The 24,409-nt window shown below is 57.5% G+C and overlaps 1 protein-coding gene across 4 annotated transcripts in view; it reads left to right on the plus strand.

The window, feature by feature from the left end:
* The window catches only part of RXRA (retinoid X receptor alpha), a 124,639-nt gene that overhangs the window by 62,636 nt on the left and 37,594 nt on the right, over positions 1 to 24,409 (plus strand). For all 4 annotated transcript variants that reach the window (XM_075112366.1, XM_075112368.1, XM_075112365.1 and 1 more), the window contains 2 exons: positions 18,210 to 18,475; positions 23,426 to 23,576. In XM_075112366.1, coding sequence (XP_074968467.1) covers positions 18,210 to 18,475; positions 23,426 to 23,576 — 417 coding nt within the window. Of the gene's footprint in view, positions 1 to 18,209; positions 18,476 to 23,425; positions 23,577 to 24,409 lie in introns of those variants that run through there.

Consider the following 24,409-nt stretch of genomic DNA (forward strand, 5'->3'; position numbering starts at 1 on the left):
TAATTAGACGGCTTGAAAATCTTTACCGTTGCTCGTTACAAATACATTAATCAGCCCATATTGAAAGAACTGCACTGCAAAAATGACATTATTATTATTATTTATTGTTTAGATATGAATGAGTTTAATCCCTTCCTAGCCTGGGTCACGTTCAGAAAGTGACCCATCATCCCAGTGCTGCCTCTTGGCCCCAGTACCTCCAGTTCTCTGTGCAGCCACAAACCTACCTGGGATGTCTTGGGGATTTTCAGCAGCGCTTTAAAATGGGCAGCTTTAAAATGTATAGGGAGGGTGAAAAAATGGCCCAGGGACGTGAACCGGAGGAGGTGGGAGCGAGGGAGCTGAGACCTGGCAGAGGTATGATGCAGGGGTAGAACAGTGGAGGCTGCGGTGGAGTGGGGCTGAGCATGCTGGGGGAGCTGGGTGCCGACGTGCAGAAGGGGGTGGTGGCTTAGGAAGAGCGGTGCCGTGTTTGCACAACATTTCAGGGTTGGTGGCTTTCCCAGGGTATTAGCACATTTCTATAATTAATATAAACTTCCTTAATCGGCTGTCCAAATGTCCTGGATTCCGGTCGACCTCCGGGCGCCTGGGCTGGGCATCCCACTCTCTCCTTTCGAATGTGGTTTCTCTCAGGGGCAATGCCTGGAGCACCGTCAGCAGCCTGGCCCTGGCCCCGCACCGTCCCGGAGCCCTTCCAGCCACGGATGCCGTGCAGAGCCTGAGGGGAGGGTGTGAAAACGCAGATACCGATCCGTCGCAGGTCTCTCCCGCCTGCGGTGGTCTGGGTGATGCCAGCGGGTCGCGGGAGTGCAGGAGGACCTGTTCACGCTGCGCCTCAGTGGGACCAGGGATGCAGGCAGTTTTTCACTGCCGTTAGCGTTTGCTTGGCCAGCGTGCCATCTTTGCACGTATGCAGGCTTCAGGTGCCATCCTGGTCTTCAGAAACCTCCGTAGATGTGTCAGCTGCTTTCTGTCACGGCAAATAACCCTCCAGACCCTGAGGAGAGCTTGCATTTGGGGAGCAAGTGCAAGGGGTTAATGGAGGCAGGGGTTGATGGATACCTGGGAAGAGCTCATCAGGGAGAATCGCATTCCTTTGAGGAAATCAATAATCTGGGATGCTTATGCTGCTCATTTTCAAGGCATTGTCTTCATCACTTCAGCACTACTTTCCAACTGGAAGTAATGGCACTGGTGTGGGCAAGCTTCCTTTTCCTCCCCACCCCTCTTTGTTGACCCTACGGTGTAGGTAAGGTCTTACCACACTTCAGGCCATCTCTGTACAATGCTGCAGGATGGTGAAGCCATCCAAAGTGGGCACAAAAGTGGACTCAGAGCAGAAGCTCCAATTCCAAACACCCCAAGAACTCAGCAAACTTAAAAAAACCTGAAACAAACCAACCCCAACCCCCTGACTGCGTGCCTGGAAGGCATGAAGCAGTACTTGGACATGAAGGTTTCCCAGCCCCTCTTCGCCATCAGCCAAGGTTGCACTTTGCAGTGAAAGGCGTGCAGTGCCCTGTTGGAATGAGATGGAGCTTGGGAGCGCGATGGGTGCAATCCCCCTGCTCCCACAGGTAGCTGCCAGCAGTCTCCCTGGGGCACGTCTCGGCGTGCCACGGCACGTCCGTGCGGCGGGTGCCGGCAGAGCCGGGCTGCCTCTGTGCAGAGCAGGGCTCTTGCCCCGACCGCAGCTCCATCGCCGCCGGAGCCGCGCCGGTGCGACGATGCAAGGCGATCTTCCTGCCTTGGGTCCTTGCCAGCGCCCAGAGCTCTGCCCCACGTCCCCGAGCAGGCGGTGGCACGGATCCAGCCCCCACCCCGTGCTAATGAGATGGCTTCAAATAAGAGTTAATAATTTGCCAGCTGAATGCTGCCGGGGTGTATCTGAATTCCTCACTCCTATAGACATGCTGTTGTGTACTAGATTGTCGTGCTCCTGCCCAAAGCTGCTTCACCAAATGTTTTGCAACAAAAACCCCAAACCACATGAAAGTAGCCGAGTTTCATATTTCACTATGACTCCAAATTCAGGTTTGCCAAGAGTTTCAGTAGTTTTATGAACCTTTCCCATGAATCTTCAGCAAAGGCTTTAGTTTAACCTGGTTTTGATGAAACCCCGGGTGCGACTTAGTTGCTTTTGAGCAACTTCTGAGGTTTGTGCAAAGGCGAAATTCGAAGGCTTTCAAGAGGAAGGAAGAAAGGAACCCAAATCACGTCAGAGCTGCTGACAGTGTTTGCATGGAGCCTGCGCACATCTGGGGCCAAGCTGTAACTCCTTGGGGACCCAGGACCCAGGACCCAGGCACCCGCGTTGCTGGGCCAGCATGTCTGACACCCGGGCTCTGCACCGGGTGATGGTCTCGGTGATGCTTCGAACCCCACTTGGCAGCATCACCACCAAACCAGCCGCTACGATTCGGTAAGTGCTGGTGCTCTGAGCATTGCGGCTCCCGGGGCCGACCCATGGTCCTTGTGGCAGCATCTCCCGGCGTCTGCCACCGCTGGGGCTGCTTTGCTTTGGAGCGGCGGTGGGTGAGCCTGGGCTTTGCCCTTGGCATTGCTTTAGGAATAACTCAGCGGTGTGCAAGGAAGCTCCCGAGGCAAAATACAAAAGGCGGGTACCATGGGGGGTGGGGATGGGGCTCCTTTCGAACCACGCCTGTCGTACACCGAGTCCTGCCTCTGGATTGTGTGTATTATTATATCCAGACGCGGATTGCTTTTTCGGCAGTGCTGTCTTTCCTTTCTCCAGCAATTTCCTGAAATAACGTTAGGGAAATGTGAAAATCTTGAACTTTTGAACCTCCCTGGAGGACGGCGTGCAGGGGGGTGGCGGCAGGAGGAGGGGACGCCCGCCTTCTGCCTGCCATTTATTTTGGCTACAGGGCCCAGGGATGGGGAGGAGGGGGCTCACCAGCCCCCAGGCCAGCAGAGGAGCCGGATCAGCGCTGCCCCTTATTAATTAATGGCTTTCTCGTTGGTGGGTCGTGGAGGCAAAGAAGCCAGAGGAAGTTTTCTTTTGCGTGCAGATGCCGAGGAGAGGGGGAGTGCCCGGGCTGGGTGGCGAGGGCACGGGGTGACACACTGGGGTGATGGATGGGGCCTTGGTTTTTCGGTTGGGCTCTGGACACGGGCAGCTCGCGCCAGTGAGGAAGAGAGAGGGGAAGGGGGATACACTGCGCCTGGAAAGTACTTTTCCCTCTGATGAACTTCAGAGGCGTATAAATCACTGCCAGGCTGCAGCTGCGAAGCATGTGATGCTGGCAAATTAATGGTCCTTCGGAAAACGCCAGCCATCACGCTCCCCTCCTCGCCTCTTAAAGGCGCAGCCGGCGGCCAGGCCAGCCCCAGGCGTGGGAACTGGGGGGTCAGGGCCGGGTTGGGGGAGCCTCGTGTGCCTGCCGGCCCCCGGGTAAGCAGGGGCTGGCTGTGCCTGAGGAGGGGAGCTGGCACGAGGGGCTCCTGCAACACTCTCTGTGGTGCAAAGCTCACCATGGTGCAACACAATTCATGGTACAAAGCCCTCCATGGTTCAAAGCTCTCTGTGGTGCAAAGTTTTCCGTCATGCAAAGCTCTCTGCAGTACAAAGCTCTCCATGGTGCAACACTCTCCATGGTTGGCTCCTGCTCTGCTGCCTGTGGGCCCTCTACAAACAGGACCAAGATGCTCCTGGGGATGTTATTTTTTCCAGGGTGCCTTGGGTGCAGGGTGGGTGCCTGGTGGGAGCTCCTGGTCTCTGTGTAGTGGTGCCTCTGCTGTGCTCTCGCCCACCTGGGGTTTTAAGCACCAGCAGTGACCAGGATGGAGATACATGGGGGGATCCAGGGTATGCCAAAACCTCCTCATGACTGGGGTGCTGAATTTGCAGTCGAGGTCGACATCATGCCAGGGGCTGACCACCCACCCAGTGCAGCGAGTTGTCAAGCTGTGGGGCATCTTTCTCATGGTGGCACAGTGGCCACCACGTGCCAGGGCTGGGTGTCCGTGCTTGTGAGGCACAGCCACCCCATGCAAACCTCGCAGGCAAACCGCTGCGGGGCCAGAGGGCAGTCGGAGGCTCCCTGGCTCACCCAGGGCCACCCGGGCCACCACCCGTGTCCCAGCCCACCGCCTGCCCGTCACACCATCTTGCTCCTCTTCCTCGCTCTTGCTCTTATAAGCAGTGGTGGAAGAGGAGGGGAATCCAGTGCTGCAACTTCTGCCTAGTGCTGCTGGTATGCAGGAAGGGGAGGGAGCTGGGCCACCAGCAGAACAGTTAAAAATTACTAAATACTTCCCTAATATAATTAGGTTTCCATGCAAGCAATTGCCTTAATTGCCAGAGGGATGTGGGGCAGTGGGGAGGGGAGCCAGCCTGGGCTCTCCCTGCGCTGCCGCTCCAGCTGGGGTTTCACAACGCAGCGCAGCGATGCTCCGCTCGGGCTGGACCAAGGACCTCACAGGGGAGATGTCCCCAGTGAAGCCTGAGTAAGGATTTGGCTCACAGTGAGCAAGAAGTAAATAAAAGTGTTCTGCAAACACGGTGGGGCAGGAGGTGAGCGCTGGCAGGGGGCTCGGTGGGACTGGCGTCGGCCCCCTTGGATGGGTTTGCCGGGAGATGAGCTCAGAGGCTACCCGGACACGCTGCAATTTAAATTGCTGTTTATTTTCTAACTGCTGTTGAAGCAGGGAAAGTTAGGCAGGCAGGAAGGGAAAAAAAAACCAGAGCCCACTCTATGTGATTTACGTGGTAAAGGAGATAAGTGGGGATTTAAAGAGAAGGGAATATATAATTGAGACGAACGTGTAATATGAGCATGGATCCAAACAGAGAGATCATAATCAGAAGTGTTAGGAGAAGCTGAGGTTTATTAATGAAACGTCTCATCTATTTGTCAGCTGAAGAGGAACAGCCTTTCCCAGGCAGTCGGAGGTGGAGGGGGCGGACGCGGGGATTGCACTCGGCGTTCCTGCTGCCGTCGCAGAGACCGAGGCTGCCATCTTCCTGCCCAGGTGGATGATGCTCTGACCTGAAAGCAAAGGCAGGGTTAGAGGAAAAAAGGAAGTATATGGTTCTTAGGAAGCTGGACGTTGTCATTTCGCTTGCTGTAGTCTGCCTTTGAAGTTGGGAGCTGGCAGAGCTCTGCGGTGGGGCTGATAATCACCCGAGGAAAGGCTCGTTGGAGCCTTCCTCAAAGCCCCTCTCCTCCTCGCCGCCCTTCTGCCCGGCTCTCTGCCCTTGGGTGCCATTGCTTCTGCTCCAGGAAGGCACCGTGGATACTCGGCAGCTGGGAGTAAATGTACCTGCGGCCTCGGGAGCAGCCTCGGCTGCTGGGTTCAGCTGTGCATCTGCTCATGGGTCTGTGCGGGGCTTTTCCACCACCCCAACCTGCTCGTGGGGGCAAAGCGCTCCCGTCCAGCTCGTTTCTCACCCTGGCACTTGCTACGTCTTCCTCGTTGCTCTCCCTGAGACCAGTGCTTGGCTGCCCTGCAGTCCCCCTCCATGCTCCTCATCCGACTACAGCCAGGTCGTGACGCCCAGGCATGTCTGGGAACCGCTCCTGACCCTGTGCCGGTGGCCGTTTGCTCACAGAGCCGTGGTGTTAGCTTGGGCAAACCCTGCTTTTGTAGACTGGAGGCTGCAGGCTGGTGCAGGCACATCTAAGGCAGCTTTGCAGGAGGTGTTGGTAGCTGTGCTGAGAGCATGGAGCACACCACGTTAGTCTTGCTAGATTTTCAGTAGCCGTGTGGCTGGGAATTCAGCTGTTTTGCTCCTGCCGTATGGTTGGGTGGGTCTGCACCCGGGTGATGCAGGGCATGCGGTGTGGCTCACCAAGCGCCTGCTCTCAGGGTGACACTGTGAGAGATGCACACCAGAGCATGGTGGACAGTCCGCCTGTTTCGTCCTCCACAGGCTCACTTCTGGCTCTGCCCCAGTGTTGCCACTGGGGCATCTTCATCCGTTGCGGTTCCTCAGGCACGAGGATGATGCTGGTGGTGTCCGAGGGGTTAACCTGGGGCTGTATGCAGCTCCAGCAGGGAAAGGCTCTGGCTGTACATGAAGCGAACATTTTCTTAAGGGTCCTTCCCCTTCCCAGGCCCTGGCAGTTATCTGCAGGCTGACAAAATGCCTGGAACGCGGAGACCCGCTGGACATTGACCCAGCTGCGCCGAGCTCAATTAGCTGAGGCTATCTGATTGGACTTGGCACAGCCTAATTAGCTTTGGACTCCAACCAGAAACTCAAACCCAAAGGCAGCTTGCAGCCTGCCCTCGGGGGTGGGGAAAAGGCTTTCCCAAGCATCTTCTCTGCCTCAGGATGGGGGAGCAACCCACTGACCCTGCGTGCCCGTGCCTCCAGCCATGTGGCTGGTGTTGAGGGGGTTTAAACCTTCCCTCCTGCCCAGTATGTGTTGCTGAGCCCGGGGGGGTCATGTAAGACCAGAGGCAGCTTCTTTCTCTTTAGAAACAGTGCGTGCTGTCTAGTTTCCAGCAGGAACTTGCTTTTACTGAAGGTGACTTGGCCCTGGCAGCTGCCTTCCCTATCTCACAAGGCACCTTCCTGGGTAGGCACTCAGTTCTCAGGCTCCTTCTCCTGGACCTCCAGCTGGGGTGCACAAAGTGGGTAGTTTGTTCTGGAGGCAACTGGCTTGCTCCAGAGTGTGCTGCAGTCATTGGTGGAGATGTGGAGGAAGAGCTGAGATGGAAAGGGACGGCTGTTTTAGGACCCCAGGATCCTTTGCCTCTCTGGGTTTCCAGCTCTGTGTGTGCTGTGAGCATTAAAACACAAAAATGCTGGTGGATCTGTAGGCAGTAGGGGTCTGTTGACCAACATACTGCCAAGCACGGGCTGGGAGGTGGGGATTTTTCTAAGGAGACTTGGCAAGTGGTGTTCCCGTGGGCTGCCCGTGCGCAGCAAGGCCCTCTGGAGGGATGGCTCATCCCTCTTGGATGCTCATGAGATGTCTCCTGACCAGATGACACCTTGTGGCCAAGCCAGGCTTGCTGGGTCTTACTGAGAGATGGGAAGACTCATGTGGCCTTGCCGTCACCTGCTGTCATCCAGCATCCCCTAAGGAGAACTACCATAACTGGTTTTCGGGAAAGCTGGTTTTCTGGAAAACCACTTAGCGGCGTTGCCTTTTGCTGGTCATAGTGTGGTCGGTGGCAGCGCAGCTTCGGGGCGTTGGGATGCCAACTGCGCGCTGGCGGCGAGCACCAGCGCCAGCCACGTTGGATCAGTTAAAGCCCATTATGCCAAGTGAATGACTGTAATTATCTCAAATCGGGATTAATGCGCACGCCCAGCACCTTAATATAATCCGTCTGGCCGGTGGTTTGTAGGCCGTTGTTCCTGGAAGCAGAAGGGGGTCTGCAATACAGGGACGTATCCTCCCCTTTTCACCTCCTGTTGCCGTCTCAGACGCCGAGGACGGAGCTTGTCCCGTCGGACGGATCCTGCACATGTAGTGTAGGACCTTTTAAAGCAACGTGGGCTGGTGGTGGCTCTCAGTGCTGGCCACAGACAGGGGCAGAAGAGCAACTGGGAAGTGTGGAGGTGCTGTCACCCCTGCCAGCGCCTTCGGTCAACCCCCGCAATTAGCAAAACCAGGGTAGATGGAGCACTTCCCCTGGCGTCCTGGGTCCCTGCGCCTCTAGGACCTGTCGGCGAGGGGGGAACATGTGTTTTAGCTCACAGATCTCAAAGCTGGTGGCAGGGAGAGCCACCGGGCTGCTCCTGCTCCTCGTGTTTCGGATTTGGCTCATCCCAGATCTCTTGGAGGGAGAACACGGAGAGGTGCTGGGTCCCGTCCCCAGCTGTGGGCAGGGCAGCTGCACATCTGAAGGGTTAACGCTGCGGGGACGTGTATTCCCGAATCCCCGGGGCTGTGAGCCCCACGGCGGGCTGTAACCTGTGCACGGGCATGCCTTGTGAGGAGCGGAGCTTCCCCTCGGACAGCGTGGGTCGGCAGCCCCATTTCAGAGCCAGGAGCTCCCGTGTACCAGAGCTCTCAGCCCCCCTTCATTGCACGCTTTTGGCTGTTTCTTTCCCTGCCTGCTTTGGAGAGGAGTGTTCTAGGGCTCAAGGTAGCAGCTTTCCCCAAGAGGAGTCTGCTTAGCTCCAGGTCTGAGACCCACCTCCTCTCCTCCACCCCAGCATGGGGACAGGACGCGGGTGCTGGGGGGCAGCGGGTGGGATGGGCTGGGGCGGTGGGGCAGTGCGTGATCCAGGTTTGCCGGCAGGCCCGGCACGTGCCACGTATGTGGCTCATTACCGCGAGGTCCTGGGGGAGCTTCGACGTGAGACGAAACTTCTCCTCTTTCTACTAGAGCGAGCCTAATGCTTTTGAGCTCCCCTTGCATCTCACTGGATCCTGCTTGGTTTTTCATAGCTCAGAGCGTAGCACCCCCTCAAGGGCAATTAGATCACTTCCAATTTGCCCGTAAGCCCATAAAACTGCAATTGAACGTAATTAAAAGGCCATAATGAGCTTCAGCAACCTGCGGGACCACTGCGCTTTTGCTGTCACTGTGCTCCTTTTGGAGAACAGGATGGAGTCAGGGAGGCTGCGAAGGTCAGCGTTTGCCGGGAGGACGAGGAGCTCCGAGCAGAGCTCCCCGTTCCCGGGGAGACGGACGGACATGGGGAAGCACCTGGGTGCCACCACCGCCACGTGCCCGCGCCGGTGATGTCCATCGGGGAAGGCTGAAGGGACCCCTGCGTGCAGCCCTCCATCTTTGCAGATCAGAGGGAGCATCTTCCCTTCCGTTGGCATCTTTTGCTGCTGTTTCAGCTCTTTGGATGCTCTTTGGAGGCTGGAGGGGTGCCAGCAGGTACAAGTCTCCTCTTGGCACGGCCTGGTTTGCTCCTGGTTGCGTTTGGGGAAGGTTAGTGGGAGGGGACGATTGCAGTGATGGGGGCTCAGCCTTTGTGCTTTGGCAGTGAGGTCTGGGTCCCCCATACCTCCCTTTTTGGGGGTACATGGGGACATCCCAGAAGATGGAAAGATACAACCAAAGCGGGGTTTGCCCGGGCGGCTTCTAACACGACCCTGTTTGGGGCAGAGAGCTGGGCTGGGAGCAGCTGTCCCCGTCCCTCTGGCATGTGCCAGGCAGCGCCCGCACCCCGAAAGCGCAGGGCTTGGAGGGGACAGCGAGCCCCCGCTTCGGGCTGCTTCTGACTGCAATGGCAGGAGCTCAAAAGAGCCGCCGCGTTGAGTCCTTCAGCAGACGTCTCCCTGGCCCCGCTGCCAGCCCAGGAGCCCTGGCAGCAGCACTACACTGCACCTATTATTGCCTGTTCCTGCAGCGGGTTCCCAGCCAGTAAATTAGGGGCACTCGCTGAGCCGCTGACAGCAGAACAGAGCGCATTGTAAGAGCAAGGACAGCGCTGGCCCTTGAGGGATGAAATAGGAGCCTGTAATTTCTCAGGACTGTTGTGACATCTTTGCACAAGCGTGTGATTGAGTCACATTTGCTTTATCAGCAGAATCCTTGTTTGCCTGGGTGCACTCTCCCCCTCCACCCATACTGCCAGGCTGGGGCAGAGCCGAGCTGCGCTGCCCGCTCCCCTCCCCCTGGCCTTGCCTTTCCCTTCTGTCCAAGGGGCTCCTCACACTTTCCGTATGTCACGTTCTGCCGCTTGCTCATGCTTCCTGCTTTTGCCTCCTCCACCCGCCGCCCCGGACCCTGCCAAGGGGGGCTCGGAGGCTGCCCCGTGTGCTTGGGGGATGCAAACCAAAGAAACATGGGTGGGGGTCCACCACGGGTCGGGGTGATGGTTGGTGATGGGGGTCTGCACGGGGCAGGAAGCCAGGCAGTGCCGGAGGAAGCGCCGTTCGCAAGCGTTTCCTCCGGTGACACAGCGGCTCGCAGGGAGAGCAGCTTCTGGAAAATTCCTCTTTGAGTCCTTCCCCCTCGGAGATGGAATAGCCCCCGCAGGCTTCCGGCTCTGCCAGTGGCTCTGGGCACGGGCTGTGCTTTTACAGAGCTCCTGAGAGGGTGGGATGGGGTTTTTAAGGCAAAAAAAAAAGGCAAAATGAACCCCCATCCCAGAGCTGAGCATGCTTTGTCAGCCCCAGTGTGGGGTCTGTGCCTCTCCTGCGCACACATGTCCATGGTGGGGCTGCTCCCCGCCGTCCATGCTAGCTCTGATGCATCAGGCAGAAGCATCCCATTTTTTTGCTGTGGGTCCTGCAGTGGGGGGGCACCAGACCTCTGGGCATCCAGGCTCCAGCAGGTGATGGGGTGAGTTAGGGGTGAGCGTCTCCCAGAGGGACCCTAGGGTGCTTTAAGCTGGGTGGCTGAAAAATGGTAACGTTGGTGAGCCCGTGGTCACCCATGCAAGTTCCCTCAGAAGTGGCAAAGGCTGGGGAGAGACCCCCAAACACCACCCGGCACTTGCCAGTCCGAGCCCACAGCTCGTCCTTCGCCTTGGTGCTGGGGGTCTAATGTCATCTGCAAAGTTGCATCCGGAGGAGAAAATAAAATAGGATAGAGAGGGAGAAGCGGTGTTGGGGCGGCAGGGACAGAGGTGTCCCAGCTCTGCCCCATGGGGTAGGGATGCTGCCTGCTCCGAGGAGCACTGCTGCGAGGTTTGGGGTGGGTACCACTCTGGAGAACCTGCCTCTGCCCTGTCCCGTGGCCTGATGGTGGGATGCTTTTGCACTTCTTCATCCCCTTCATCTTCTGGGAGGAGAGCAGAAGTTTACCTGAGCAGTGGTGGTGGGGGCTGGGGCTGGGGGAAGGAGAGGTTGGCGTGCAGAGGGCCATGGAAAAGCTTCTTGTGGGCACTGTAATCTCACGCCATGGCTCGTCAACCCCGTAAGGTGAAATCCTGGCAGGAGGCAGCAGCTAATGCCTGTCGATCACCTGCAAGGGGCCGGGCAGCAGCACATGCAGGGGTGCTGCCGAATTTCCTCCAGCCAAGGAAACCCCGTGGAAGGAGACCCCCACGCTGGGCTTGAAGCCCCAAAACACACCTTTACTCCCCTCCAGGTTTGGCAGTGGCCATGCCGAGGTCTCTTGCCGTCAGGTTTTGGCTGGCTCAGGCAGGAGGGGGGAGCTGGGGGTGGGAAGCCGTGTGGCTTTGAGGTTTTAGTTTGGTCAAAGTGAAACCTGGCGGGAGGAGGAACCCACTGGGAGCAGAGAGCAGCCAAAACCGAGCTTCTCATCGTCCCCGAGCGGCTCAAACCGCCACGGCGTCGCCTGGCACTTCTCGGGGGAAAGTGCAGAGTGCGGCTGAAGAAATTCTCCCAAACCTCAGAGCAGGTTCCCGAAGAGAAACTGCACGTGGTGATTTTTAAATGCCTGCAAAAAGACACATTTCTCTGTGCTGTTCCTTCTGCAGACTTTGGGGATGTCTGAGAGGGTTGTTCTCAGGTTCGTCTTTGTACTCAAGTCCAGAAATATAAGAAAAAACCAATTCAATTTGTTTTTTGGTGAAACCACAGCTACTCGGGACCAACGCGCTTGACTGCACTGTGGTCCAGCACTGCGACACCCTTTTGCCTATAGCTGTGGCAGCAATAGTCAGAAGGGATGTATGGATAACATACAGCTGCATCTTCTGATGTCTTGGGGTATCCGTTCCCAGGCATGCTGCTGCCATATGCCTGGTGCCTGGGTGGTTTAAGGGGGTCAGTTGCCTCTCCTCGAGGGGCAAAGTGCTGTAAATGCAATTTAGTGTGCTTGGGCCGCAAGATGATGCTTGTTTCTTGGGCCCATGGGTGGTTTTCTGGGGTAACAGCCACGCTGCGCCACACAGGTTGTCTCCCTGAGTTTACCCAAGTTCGGGCGCTGCCCGGTCCACGGCAGCAGCGAGCATTGGAAAGGGAAGAGGCAGTTCTTGCTCCATCCTCACGTCAGTTCTCAGCTGTGCTGGTGTAAACTCAGAGCAAGCTTACTCAAGACTGTAGGCCAGGGGCTATTTAAATTAATCCGCTGTAAACAGAGTCTGTGTTTACTCTAGTTTTTGATCAGGGACAAAAGTGAGGACCTGACCTCTTGTGGTCACTGTATTCCCATGGCAATTTTCACGTGAAAACTACAGTCAGACCCTCATGTTCCTGCCCAGATTCGCCGCCTGCCCGTTGCTCTCAGCATCCCGCTTTGGAGGTGGGTGCAGGCCGTTTGCCACTGGTGCCTTGGTTTGCTGTGCTGGCTGCACTGGGGAAGGTGAAAGGAGGGGAGGTGGAAACCTCCATCATTTGAGGTTCCTTGGATGGAAAGTGCACGAGGCCATTTCTGTACTACTTTTGAGGAATGAGAGCAAATGGACAGTGATTTTCACTAGCAAGTTTATTTAGGGGAACTCACCACCCACAGAGGCAGCAGAAGAAGGAACAGTGTCTCAGCACTCGCTGCCCTGCATTTATGTGCAGATTCACGTGCATTTGGGTCTCAGAGTTTTGAAGCTGGGCAGCACCAAAGTGACACTCGAGAGCAGAGGAGGAGGAGGACAAGCCTGATCTCAGCTGCTGGTCCTGATCCCCTCCAAACGTGGCCCCACAGTACTGCGAAGCCCTAACCTGGAGGGCTGACTTAAGGAAGGGAGTGGCAACCCAAATCTAGAATTTCCTGCTGTTTAATACCCAGAATTGATCTACTTTCTGATTAAGGAGGAAGAGGTGCTGAGAAGATAAAAAAAAAAAAAGAGAAAAGCGGAAGCGGAGGGGTGCGGGCGGCTTTCCAAATCTCGGCTGGGGTCAGGGCTGGGCACGTGTGGGGTGCTTGCACCGTGACGGCTCCCTGGAGCGAGGGGTGCCTGCAGACCCCTCTGATCCCGCTCACATGGGCTGTGGGGTTGTGTCCTGAGCCTGCAGCCCTCCTCGGCCGCGGAAAAGCATGGCTCCGGGAGTCTGTTTGTGCCTTGAGATACGGTTTTTTTTTTGACTTCCCCTCTCTCAGAAGCAGACTGCCGAGCTGCCGAGTAAACTCCCTGGGTATGTGAGAAAAGGTTTTCCAGCAGAGCTAGGTCACTGTAGTTTTACTGGCAAAGCCTCTTAAGCATAAGTGAAGATTATACTGGCGAAAGCTTATGCTGGTACAGTTTATTCTGGTACAAACGAGCTATCCTGGGAAAAAGCACCTCTTGCTGTTGTAATTGTTTCTGCTCTGGGACATTTTGTGGTCTAGAAATGTTAAAATCACAGCCCTTCTTGATATCGCTGTATCAGCAAAAGCTGTTGTTAGCTGTCGGGCTGCTGCAGACGTACCCTGGCCAAGCAGCAACACTTGAAGAGTCCTGAGCGCTGGATGATAAAATGCAACAGGAAGGTTGGTCGGATGCTTTCAGCAACTGCAGCTCCCGGGGGGTTTAACCTGCCCAGCCGGGCCGCATCCAGGCATGGGCGTTCGCTGGTCCAAACTGGAGGTTTCTGCTGTTGGCCCCAGAATGCCAAGGGGGTGGAAAACAGCAGCGAAGCTGCCCAGGGACATTGGGTACTTGTCTGCGCTGCTCTGAGTGTCTGGTGCAGCTGGGTGAGAATGGGGACAAATGTTTTATAAAGGTGTTTTCTTCCCATATTGGAAATTAATAATTTTTAAAAAGTGCTGTCTGTCACGGAGCCAGGAGTGGGGAGAAAACACAGGGAAGGTTGATTCAGTGGTCGAGGTGCTAGCCTGGGTCTTGCAATACCCAGGATCTATTCCCAGCTTTGGCTCCAGTTTCCCGTGTGACTTTGGTGAAGGTCACACAAGCCCGTGCCCTGCCTGTGCCATCTGTGTCTGCTAGCGGGGCCGCTGCCTCGTCAGGGGCGTTGCTCTCCCCGTGCCTCAGTTTCCCCACCTGTGAGGCAGCACTAATGATATCCAAAGAAGATTTTGCAAAGACGGGTATCTGCTGAGGGAAAGGGCAGCGATGAGCAACATGCCAGAAAAACAGGACTCGGGCTTCTTATCTTGAGGCCACATCAAAACCCGTTGGCTCTAGTCTCCGTGCGATGGTTTCAGCTGAAGCATGTTCCACTGCCGCGGAGGAGAGCTGAGAGCACGCACATGGCTCCCTACAGCTGCATAACTCGATCGCTTGAGATGGATCATGTGGCCCTGCCCTAAATGTCTTGTTCTTTGGGAAAAATTCCCGTCCAAATTTTGTGGCTCGCGGGTTTGTAGTTTAGAGAAAGAAAAAGAGCTTCATTGCAAATTCTTTAGCTGCTGAAGAGCTCTTGTTTCCGATCTCCCAACTGCCATGGGGCATCTTATAAGATATATAGAGGTCGTTGTGTTTAAACAAAGGACACACAGAGAAAATAGATGCAATTTATGGGTGCGGCAAGAGGGGAAATGCTTTTGAGAACTTTTTTTTTTTTTATTTAGAAACAGGCACAGAGTTTATTTTGGTCAAGAGATAGTCACACACAATGGCTTTAAATGGCAAAATTACACAAGAAAAATGAATAGTCTCACACTGCTTGAACTGAAAATGCATTTGGGAAAATACCTCATCTGTTTGCTGCAGTCCAAGTGGTGTCCATCAGTTTGGGGGTTTATTTGTTTCTGTTAAGGATATTTCCTCAATCTAGGCTTTTGTCCTTTTAAGATTTTTAATTCTAGCACTCCTTTAGCGTTCAGGGTCCTATAGGATGTTTGTGATGGATGAGGAGGGCGGACTTCTTATGTCCAGCTCTGGATCCCCATTTCTCCACCTCAAGCCATTATTTTCCCCAAATGCATCTTCCCCCGGGGAGCGTTCCCCCTCGTGCCAGGGGCCGGCAGCATCTGCGCCGAGTTCTCTGAGGTGGACTGGATTTTGCTAAGGAAAAAAAAAAAACCCAAACCCTTTTCGATGTTTGCCGGTCGGTTGGAGGTAAGCGTTTCCATCGCTGCTGCTCTTAGAGCGGGGTTTTGGGCTGCGGAGGAGGAAGGATTTGCACAAGGAGTGGAAACTTCCCGGTGTCCAAGGTGTTTGAACCCAGCTTTGAGGCACGATGCTCTGAAGGAGTTCAGGTCTGGTTCCGATTTCAGAGCATTTGGCCAAGGGTTTTGGGTGAAAACACCCAAACATGTGTCCGTGCCTGCACACACTTCTCCCCGACCGGCCTGTTCAATGCAAGGTTACCCCTCCTCTCGCCTCCTTTCCTTTTTGTTGTTGTTGCCGCCTGAATTATTTTCTCCAGACCAGCCCTACCACACACGCCCAGTTCCTTGCTGGGTGCTGGGGATCGCGTCTGCTGGGAAAGCAAAGTGTGTAAACAGGATGGGTGAGGGGAGCCGGCTCGGAGGCGCGGGACGCTGGGACACCCGGGGACTGGGAGCTCCCGTGGTACCCAGGGGATGGGTATTTTGCAGGAGGTACCATCCCCACACATGGTTTGCTTTCTGATGTGCTTGAGTAGGCATGGGCTGGTCGCCAGTAACCTGCCTATGACCCCTCCTGCCTTAAATATTCAGGATCTTTTAAAAGGAAGGGCTGTGCTTCGCTGCCGTCCCGTTGCCAGCAGGTCAAGTGCCTGTTTCCCCCGGCCAGGGGATCCCGCACATCCTTGGATGGTGTCCATCCATCACCTCGGCTACTGGGTGTTTCTGAGGGTCCTTCAGAGGAGGGCTGGCTGGGACCCCAGCTGCTGCAGAATGAGCTCCTGCCTTTCCCCGCTGGACCCCGGATGGCAGCGGGGGCACAGCTCACACTCCAGACCCCCGGAGCACATCGCAGCGCCCGGCCCCACTTCTCCCAGCTGTTTAAAAACACCAGAAAGCAGAGAGCTGGGAAGCATGGTCCCGCTCCGCTAAACCCCAGGAGCAGACCCCGAAGCCTCAAGGAATTTCCCAGGGTTGCTGTTGTGCTGCCCGCAGGTCACTCAGCCACGGGTGACGTGGTGGCCGGCGGTAGCTTTATATCAACATCCTGCGAGAACCGATGCGAGGCCAACTCCGCAGGGACAGGGATGCTCGCCTCCGCCGTGGCCACAGAGACGCCTGCCAGGGCTGGCAGTGCTGGCACACAGGCTCGTTTTGGCATCGACGGTGGCACCTGGCTGGGGCACAGGCTCTGAGCACGTGTCCCCTCCGCTTGTCTCAGACGGGACAGAACACCCGTGCAAAGCTGGCAATATCCCAGCCCTGGAGCCTAATCCCCATTTTTGCATCCAAACCCCCTCCCCTCCTCTGCCCCCCGCCCCGGGCATCCCACTTCTGGCTCTTGTGTGGGAGTTTAAGGAATTATCCATGCAGGGAGTGAGCCTCTCCCGAGGCGTGTGTAATCCTGTTATGCCTGTAGCAGGGAAGGCGTGTCGGAGGCGTGCTGGGGACAGCTGGGCTGCACGGGGGGGGACGTGCGCCGTGGGGGGCTCTGGGTGCCAGGACAGCACGGCTGCCGGTGCCTCTGCATGGGAAAACCTTTTGGGGTCTCTGTGCCCCAGCAGCACCCTCGCAGGGCAGGGATGGGGCTGAACGCATCAAGGCTGGAAGGCGGGTGCCAGCACAGGAGATGTGACCATTTGGGGTGCAACAGCGTGATGCTGGGTGCTGTGATGGGACTTTGGGTGCTGTGATGGGACTTTGGGGGCAACAATGGGATGCTGGGGGCAACGATAAGACTTAGGGTGCAACGATGGGACTTTGGGTGCAGCGATGGGACTTTGGGTGCAGCGATGGGATGCTGGGCGCTGTGATGGGGTTCCAGGTGCAGCGATGGGACTTTGGGTGCAGCGATGGGACTTTGGGTGCAGCGATGGGATGCTGGGCGCAGTGATGGGGTTCCAGGTGCAGCGATGGGACTTTGGGTGCAGCGATGGGACTTTGGGTGCAGCGATGGGATGCTGGGCGCTGTGATGGGGTTCCAGGTGCAGCGATGGGACTTTGGGTGCAGCGATGGGACTTTGGGTGCAGCGATGGGATGCTGGGCGCAGTGATGGGGTTCCAGGTGCAGCGATGGGACTTTGGGTGCAGCGATGGGATGCTGGGCGCAGTGATGGGGTTCCAGGTGCAGCGATGGGATGCTGGCTGCACAGCTTTTTGCAAGAGGAGCACGGCTGCCTTACCGGGCCTTCACTTCTCTGTGCCGGGGTTTCCCTGCCAGGATAGGTGATTGCAAGAAGATTGCAAGGGCTAGGCTTGCTGTGGGTTCAGCAAGTGTGTTTCCTACTGTGTAATGTGTGGATGTTAATTGCTCCAAAATCCCAGGAGACAGCTGACCCCACACAGGTGACTGAAGACAGTATTTCCCAGAATTTCATTAACTTTGGGACCTGTAGCCAAAAATAGTGGCTCCCAGGTTCCCCTGTGAACAGCCCCTGGCTAAGTGGCTGTGCCGGTGCCTCCCCCTCTCTGGGCACGTGTTTGCTGGTGTGAGCTGGAGGGTCCCGGTGGTGTCAGGGCAAGTGGTGGCAGGGCCCCTGCCCGTCTGCCCCCGCCGCCTTCCTGCAGCTCCTCGCTGCAGCCCGCCCGGGGGCCACGAGCCAGCCCCTTCCTCGCTTGGGATTGTTTTGCAGGCAGCGTGACAGGATGAGGAGGAAATGTGCCAGGAATGGCTTCATGTCTCCTCTCAGGAGAATTGGAGTCTATTTTTAAACCCCCCCCCTTCCCGCCCTACCCCCTCCTGCTCCCCCCGGGACGGTGGAGCCACGGGGGCGCAGGCAGACACAGCCCGTCCGCTGCTGCCTGCAGAAAGCTGGTCCCCGCTGCCCGCGCTGCAGGCAGGCATGTTCCTCCTTGCTGACACGCACCGACTTCCCCATCGCACACGCGTGCCCTGGATGGACACACAAACCACCCATGCAACGCACAAACACGCTCTCGCCACCAAACCGCCCTCCCCACTGCTGCAACGTGGGGTTGCTGCAGGGCACGCGGCCCCTTCATGCTCCCCACGCATGGTCTGGCCCTGCGATGCTGTGATAAGTCTGAATTATCCTGTAGCATGGAGGGCATCTGTCCCCTCCCATGGTGGGGTTTCTACCTGTGCATCAGCCGCTGCAGTGATGCTGCCTCCGCAGCAGTGTTTAGAGCTGGGGTACAGCGGGTGAGCGAGGTGGAGGAGGGCGGTGACGACTGGCTCTCGAGGTGGAAACGCTCTCCATGCCTGTCGTAACGCCTGTGTAGATGCTCCACCAGAAGGTGGGTTTGAAAGATGAATGCATTGGGAATTTTGGGGGCAGATTGAAAAGCAGCCCCTTGGCAGGGTGAGGAGCAGGGGGCTGCTGCTCAGGGCTTGCTGTCGCGATGTGTCAGAGCCTGTCCTAGGCAGGAGACTCAGCCCTGTGTCTTTCTTTCCTCTCTTACAGATTTCTCCAACCAAGTGAATTCCACATCCCTGAACTCTCCCACGAGCCGGGGCCCCATGGCCACCCCATCCCTCCACCCGTCCATCGGGCCAGGCATCGGCTCCTCACTGGGCTCCCCGGGCCAGCTCCACTCGCCCATCAGCACCCTGAGCTCGCCCATCAACGGCATGGGACCTCCGTTCTCCGTCATCAGCTCCCCCATGGGCCCGCACTCGATGTCTGTCCCCTCCACCCCCAGCCTGGGATTCGGCACCAGCAGCCCGCAGGTAAGGGGGAGGTGATGGGGACGTTGCTGCTGCCTGTTTAGCGAGGGGAAAGCCACCTCCATGGGTTCCTGATCCAGACCCGGCTCTGGTATCCCCACTGCAAATCCCAGCTCGCAGAAGGCTGCGCTGGCCAGGCAAGCATAGGGAGATAAAATCCATTGCAGGCAGCACAGGCAGGTGCCAAAGGGTGGCAAAAAGGAGAAGCCCAAGGGGGAAACGAAGTCAGAGGCATCCTGCTCCTCTGGCCAGAGGCTTTGGGGCTGCCCTGGGTGGGCTACGGGAGACCAGCACAGCTGGAGTATGGCCATCCATCATCTCCCATTGCTTGTTCTCTCCGGTCCTGCCCTGTCCATCCCTATGCTGGGGGTGAAAGAGGAGCGGTGACTACCCCTGGGTCACCTGGGGGCTGGTGTAGCTCTGGTAGGAGCCAGAGTCACCCTAGGACTCTCTGCACCCCGTGCTTCTTCCCCAAGCAGTCCTGTCCCCTCCCCGGCAACTGGCACGTCCCCTCCGAGGCCAGCCCGCAGCCCCCATGGCACGCACCGAGGGGTCCCCTGCCTGCTGCCCCTTTCTCCTCGCAGGGGAAGGACTGCCGATTGCTGGCTGAAGATTATGTAAAAAACCTCCAACTATGGAGAGATAAGCTCTTTTTAAAAATAGCAAGATCGGGGTGCGCTGGCCAGCCCCTGCCACCTGTTGCTGGCTGCTCACACCGTGTATGTTTAGTAAAAGGGCAGATTAAGGAATTGGCCACCACCTGCCACTTGCTGTGGGTTTATTTATTCCAGGCTGTCTCTGGGAGTCAAGCACCTGCCGGCACCTTTATTTTTAAATATTGGCTTGATTTATTTCTAGAGATAACAGGTCTTTCTATCTGGGGCTGGGGAGGGCTGTGCTGTGCTGAGTCCCGTCCCTGGGGACCCCCGGCAGCTTCCCCAGGACCCAGCATCCCTGTGTCAGCTGGAGAGGTGGCAGCTTTATTTGCCTTTTGACGGGCTTCTCCCAAGCAGGATCCAGCCCATGAGCCCTGTAGATGTGCGGGGACATGCATCCCGCAGCCCAGTGCGGGGGATGAGTGGGGTGGACATGCTGCCTCCCATCCCGTGGCCCAGGGAAGGGGAACTGAATCGGTGCCTGGGAATAGGCGGCCAGAGCAAAATTAGCAGCAAGAGTGCCAAAATGGTGGGGAAGGAGTGGGAAGGGGGGATGTGAAGCAATGCAGGGGTGAGCCGCAAGCCGGGGAGGAAACCGAGAAGGGGCGGTGCACCCCCAGTGTCAATGATAAGGCGCGGTTTGCTTTAGGGTCTGGCGAGCCAGGGGAACCAAAATAAAACGCAGCCACAGGGCAGAAAGGGGAATTGAGAGCATGGTCAGATGGTGCCGGGGAGCAAGCTAGTAGCACGGCAGCTCCAGCCCTCTCTCGGCACGGTGCAAGCACCCGTCCTTTGTTCAGGGACTTGTCTTAAGTGGTTTTCCTAGAGGTGACAGTTAGGAGGTCTTCAGCCTAATGGCTCCTGCCATCTGCTCCCTGTCTGGGCGCATTAGGTCCCTGTCGCCACCCTGTCCCTGCAGCGGGCAGAGGCGCCTACCTGGGCCTGCGGAGGAGCACGGGAGGAGGAGGAGGGTGCAGGCAGGCAGCGGGCCGATGCTCGGAGGGGAGCGCAGCCCCCTGCACCACTGCACCAGTCGGCAAAGCTCCGGGGGTAATGAGGCGTGCGGCCCCCGTCGCCGGGTGGGGATGGCACTGATGGAAGGTGGTTTGAATCAGATGGCAGATGCCACTTTCCATCAGGCCATGCCTCGTCGCCTCTGGAAGGCCAGCAGAGCAGAAGGGCATGGGGAGCGCGAGGTGTGGTGGGTCCTGCAGGGTGGGACCCCTCCACCGCAGCTCCTGCCAGCACCGGGGTGGGAAGGAGCCACCAGGCTCCCGAAAGCCGGGGTGCTTTCCCTCTCCCGTTTGGTCCGGTGAAGGCAAGGAGCCAGCAGCTCTTGGTGCCAGCGCTGGAGGATGCTCAAAGCACCCTCCCTCCAGCACTGTATACTTTCTGGGACCTCACACAGCTTCTGAACGCAGCCCCAAAATCAGGGCACGAGGTAGGGTGTCCTGCTGCAGGGTCCCAGCACCCAGGGAGCCCCCAGACCCCTGCAGGGAGGGGATGCTGGCAGGAGCCAGCTGAATGCAGAGGTGGTTTGCAGTGGTGAGCGAGGTCCCAGCTGGACTGTGAGGCTAGACCTAGCAGCTCTGCTGCTTACTGGGATTTAACACATATTTAAACCATCTTACCTAAAAATTCTGGGTAAACAGGAAAAAAAGCAGGATTTTCAGGAAGAACTGCGAGGGGGGGGACTTTCCACGCAGGGCTGTGCCAGCACAGCTGCCCCAGGCATCGCTGGCAGCAGCTCGGGGCGCCTGGGGGGCGAGTGGGGAGAGATCAGACGCTGGATTAGGCTTTTCCAGAGCCACTCTCTGCTTTTGCACAATGCTGTATGTAAGGGTGCCTTGGGGACTGGTGGATGGGAGGAGGACTAAAGCTCTGCTTGCCAGAGGGACAGGATTTGGTCCCCAGTGCAATGAACTGAACAGGGAAGGGAGAGGAACCAAGGAGTCCCGGCATCACTGGGGAAGCAGAGCACTGGTTCCTCCCTCATCCTCACTCACTTGCTGAGCCAGAGTTGTCCTGGCCCGGAGCAGAAGTGATGTGCCAAGGCGGGGGGGCCGCTGCCTCCCCTTCTGCCTCCTCCCTGCCTGCACATGCTGCCGGTTCTGCTCAGCAGCCGCCAGCGGGGAGGGGAAGGCACAGGCCAGGCGCCAGGGCGGTGTGGGAACCCCAGGGTGCACATGGTACTTCTGCTGAGGTTTCAGGCTGGCGCTGTGAGGGGAACCAGTGACTTCCCCCACCCCAGCCCGCGGCTGACTCAGCTCTGACTGGGGCATCCTGCTGCGGCACGGGGCTGCGGAGGGTGGTGGGACCCCGCGTTCCTCCTGGGCTGGTGCAGGGGCAGTGCATAGCGCTTGCCACATCTTGCTCTGCCCATCGTCACCCCTGAGATGGTCTCGGAAGGCTGCTTGGGCAGAGTCCATGGGCTGCTGGGGCTGGGGGAAGAGGTGGTGAAAGGCTTATCCTCAGCAGGCAGCCGCTGGCTTCTGCCCTCGCTGCCATGTGGCAGGGGCCGGTGACACAGTGTGACATGGGCCATAGCTACCAGCTGCACCTGGGAAACGGCTCCGTTCCCCAGAAGGTGCACTGGGAGGAACTGCTGGAGCTGGTGACCCCGAAGCGATGGAGGGGTGTGCTGCAACGGTACTGGCAGCCCCTGCTCGCAGGGTAGCACAGAGAGCGGCTCTGTGCCTGGGGACCCACAGATCCCGAAGAGAGGTGCCCCTGCCTGGGGACCCGCTCGTCCCTCCCCTCTCTGCCCTTTCACAGTGTAACCAAAGAGCAGCTAAAGCCCAGGAGCATATCCCTCGGTGGCCCTGGGCCCCGGCTGCCTTTGAATCATCAGCTGGCACAGGCAGGGCAGGAGAGGGAGGCAGATCCATCACATTTCTCCAGGGTGGGTTTACCTTGCTCTGTTCTGCGGTTATTAGTCATCTGCCTGCCAAATACTCCCCACCAGCCTGGAGACTTGAAAGCGAGAGAAACGGCTGCGCTGCTCTAATTGACAGATCACAAGCCCTGGGACTTCCCCTGAATTCATTTGTGACAAGTGCAATTGCCGAGTATCTCTATTAGGGCAGAGAAACACAACAAACCAGAGCACAAATCCTGTGCATCCAACCTGGATTTAGAAGTTGGCAGGGACGGAGGCTCTGCGACGGTCGCTGGCAGACTGGTCCCCAGGAGGACAGCCGCAGTGGCCCTGGCCGGCGCTGCATCCAAGCTGGCCAAGCCTGGCTCCCCTGTCCACCCCTGGACCTCCCTGAACCTGCCCTGGGCTGGGCAGGGTTGCTGTGCGCTTGTCTTCCTTACCAAGAGGGATCGGCCCTACGTCTCCATGCCTTAGTTCCTCTCTGTACATGGGGGAATAACAGCCCTGCCTTATTCACAGGGCAGTGTGGGAGTCAACTGAGGAATCCTTCACTCAATACCAGTGCCACAGGGCCATGCCAGGCCACAGCTTCCACCCAGTTCTCTGCTTTCTGCACCGAGTGTTGGGGACTGAGCTCACCAGGGAGGGAAGAAGTGTGCGGACAGGCTGCTGTAAGGCTGGAAGTTGCAGAAAAGTGTCCCACCCAAGCCAGCTCTGGAAAGCCAGGCCCCATTGCATCTGGGATCTATTTATTTGCTGTGAAGCTTTCCTTTGGAGAGATAATGCTAAAAGGATGTCTATAAATTGCAGAGCTAAAGCCTGAGTGTCCTGGCGTTCATCATCCCTGCAAGCACTCGCTCCCAGCCAGCAGCTCTCCCACGAACCATCGCTGCAAATCATCTTGCCTGCTCTTCATCCCAAGGCGGCGTGAAGCTGGGGTGGCTTGTGAGCGCCTGGCCGTGGGGGCTGCGCCATGGGCAGAGGTCTGGCAGTGCAGGAGGAACTTGCCTTCCCTTTAAACCATGCAGGAGCGTCCTTCGTGGGTGGGTGGTGCCAGCCCTGCGTGGCTCCTGGTGGTGCACAGGGGGACCGGCCGGGTGCTGCTTCTTCTGCCCCGGTGCCGGCAGTGAGACCCGGTGGCATCCTGCTGCCAGCTCAGAGCCACAGCGGCTTTTATGCCAGGGCAGCAGATGAGCGCTTGTGCCTTTGGTCACTGGACACATGTGCCCAAATCCTCCTCTTGGTTCAGCTTTGTGGGTGGGCGTTTTAAGCGGTGCGTGTCCCCGTTGGAAGCTTGTCCCCTGCTTGGCCCTCCTGCCCCACGTCTGAGTGCACAGGCAAGCCCTGCTGCGGAGCTGGCTCGGCCCCACATCCATGTGCCCCGTTCCCCCACTGAGCACTGTGCTTCTCTCTTGACAGCTCAACTCACCCATGAACCCTGTCAGCAGCTCAGAGGATATTAAGCCACCCCTGGGGCTCAATGGAGTCCTCAAAGTGCCAGCACATCCCTCAGGAACGATGGCCTCCTTCACCAAGCACATATGTGCCATCTGCGGGGACAGATCTTCAGGTAAGGCTGGTGCCTGCCCTGGGAGGGGCTCACAGCGGCGTGTGGATGCCCTGGGAGAGGGTGGCGAGGGTTTGCGTGGTTCTCCAGGTCCCAACAGCACAGCGAGCACATGCAGGGACTCTCCACTGGGAGAGGAGCCACCTGTGCCTTCAGAGGAGGGGACGAAAAGTCCCTTATTGACCAGCCTCCCCAAGCCTGTGTGGTCTGGGGCAGGCTCTGACCCAAGCCAGGAGACCCCAGGTCTCTGCTTTGCAGTGGTGGTACATCCTCAGCCCTGAGCAACACAGCCCGTCTGAGGACAAGGCAATAGTGAGCGTCCGTCTCTCTACCCATCCTTTGATCCGTAGTGGTCTTGTCATGTCACACCAGATAAAAAGATGTGCTTCACAAGGAGTGTCTCCACTCGTGGGAGATAAAGATGTGCTAATTCCCTTTATTCTCATGCTGTTTAAAAGCTTTTTGCTCCATAAGTGCTCTGGTCGCACTGGATTTGGTTTATGAGGTCCTTAGGGACCCCTCCTGCGCCTGTCGGGCTCCAGGGCTGGAAAAGGAGGGTGGGCGCGTGGTGCAGAGCAGGCTGCGTCATGTGTCCAGCGTGGGGAGTCTGGATGGGTAGAAGGGGGTACAGGGGGCACCCCCTGTACCACTGCTGCGCTGTCTCTCCCCTGATGTATGGCTAAGAAATGGTGAGGGCTTTTCCTGGCTATGAGGCTTGTTGTAGCCCCCCGAGGGCATCCTGATTTTATGGAAGTCAAGGCAAGGCGAAGCGACTGCTCTTTAGTTCCTGCTCACAGCTCCGAGAAACCTCTGCTTCCCCCAGATGTGCCTGGGAG

The sequence above is a fragment of the Phalacrocorax aristotelis genome, chromosome 17 (assembly GCF_949628215.1).
Source record: "Phalacrocorax aristotelis chromosome 17, bGulAri2.1, whole genome shotgun sequence".
NCBI lineage: Eukaryota > Metazoa > Chordata > Aves > Suliformes > Phalacrocoracidae > Phalacrocorax > Phalacrocorax aristotelis.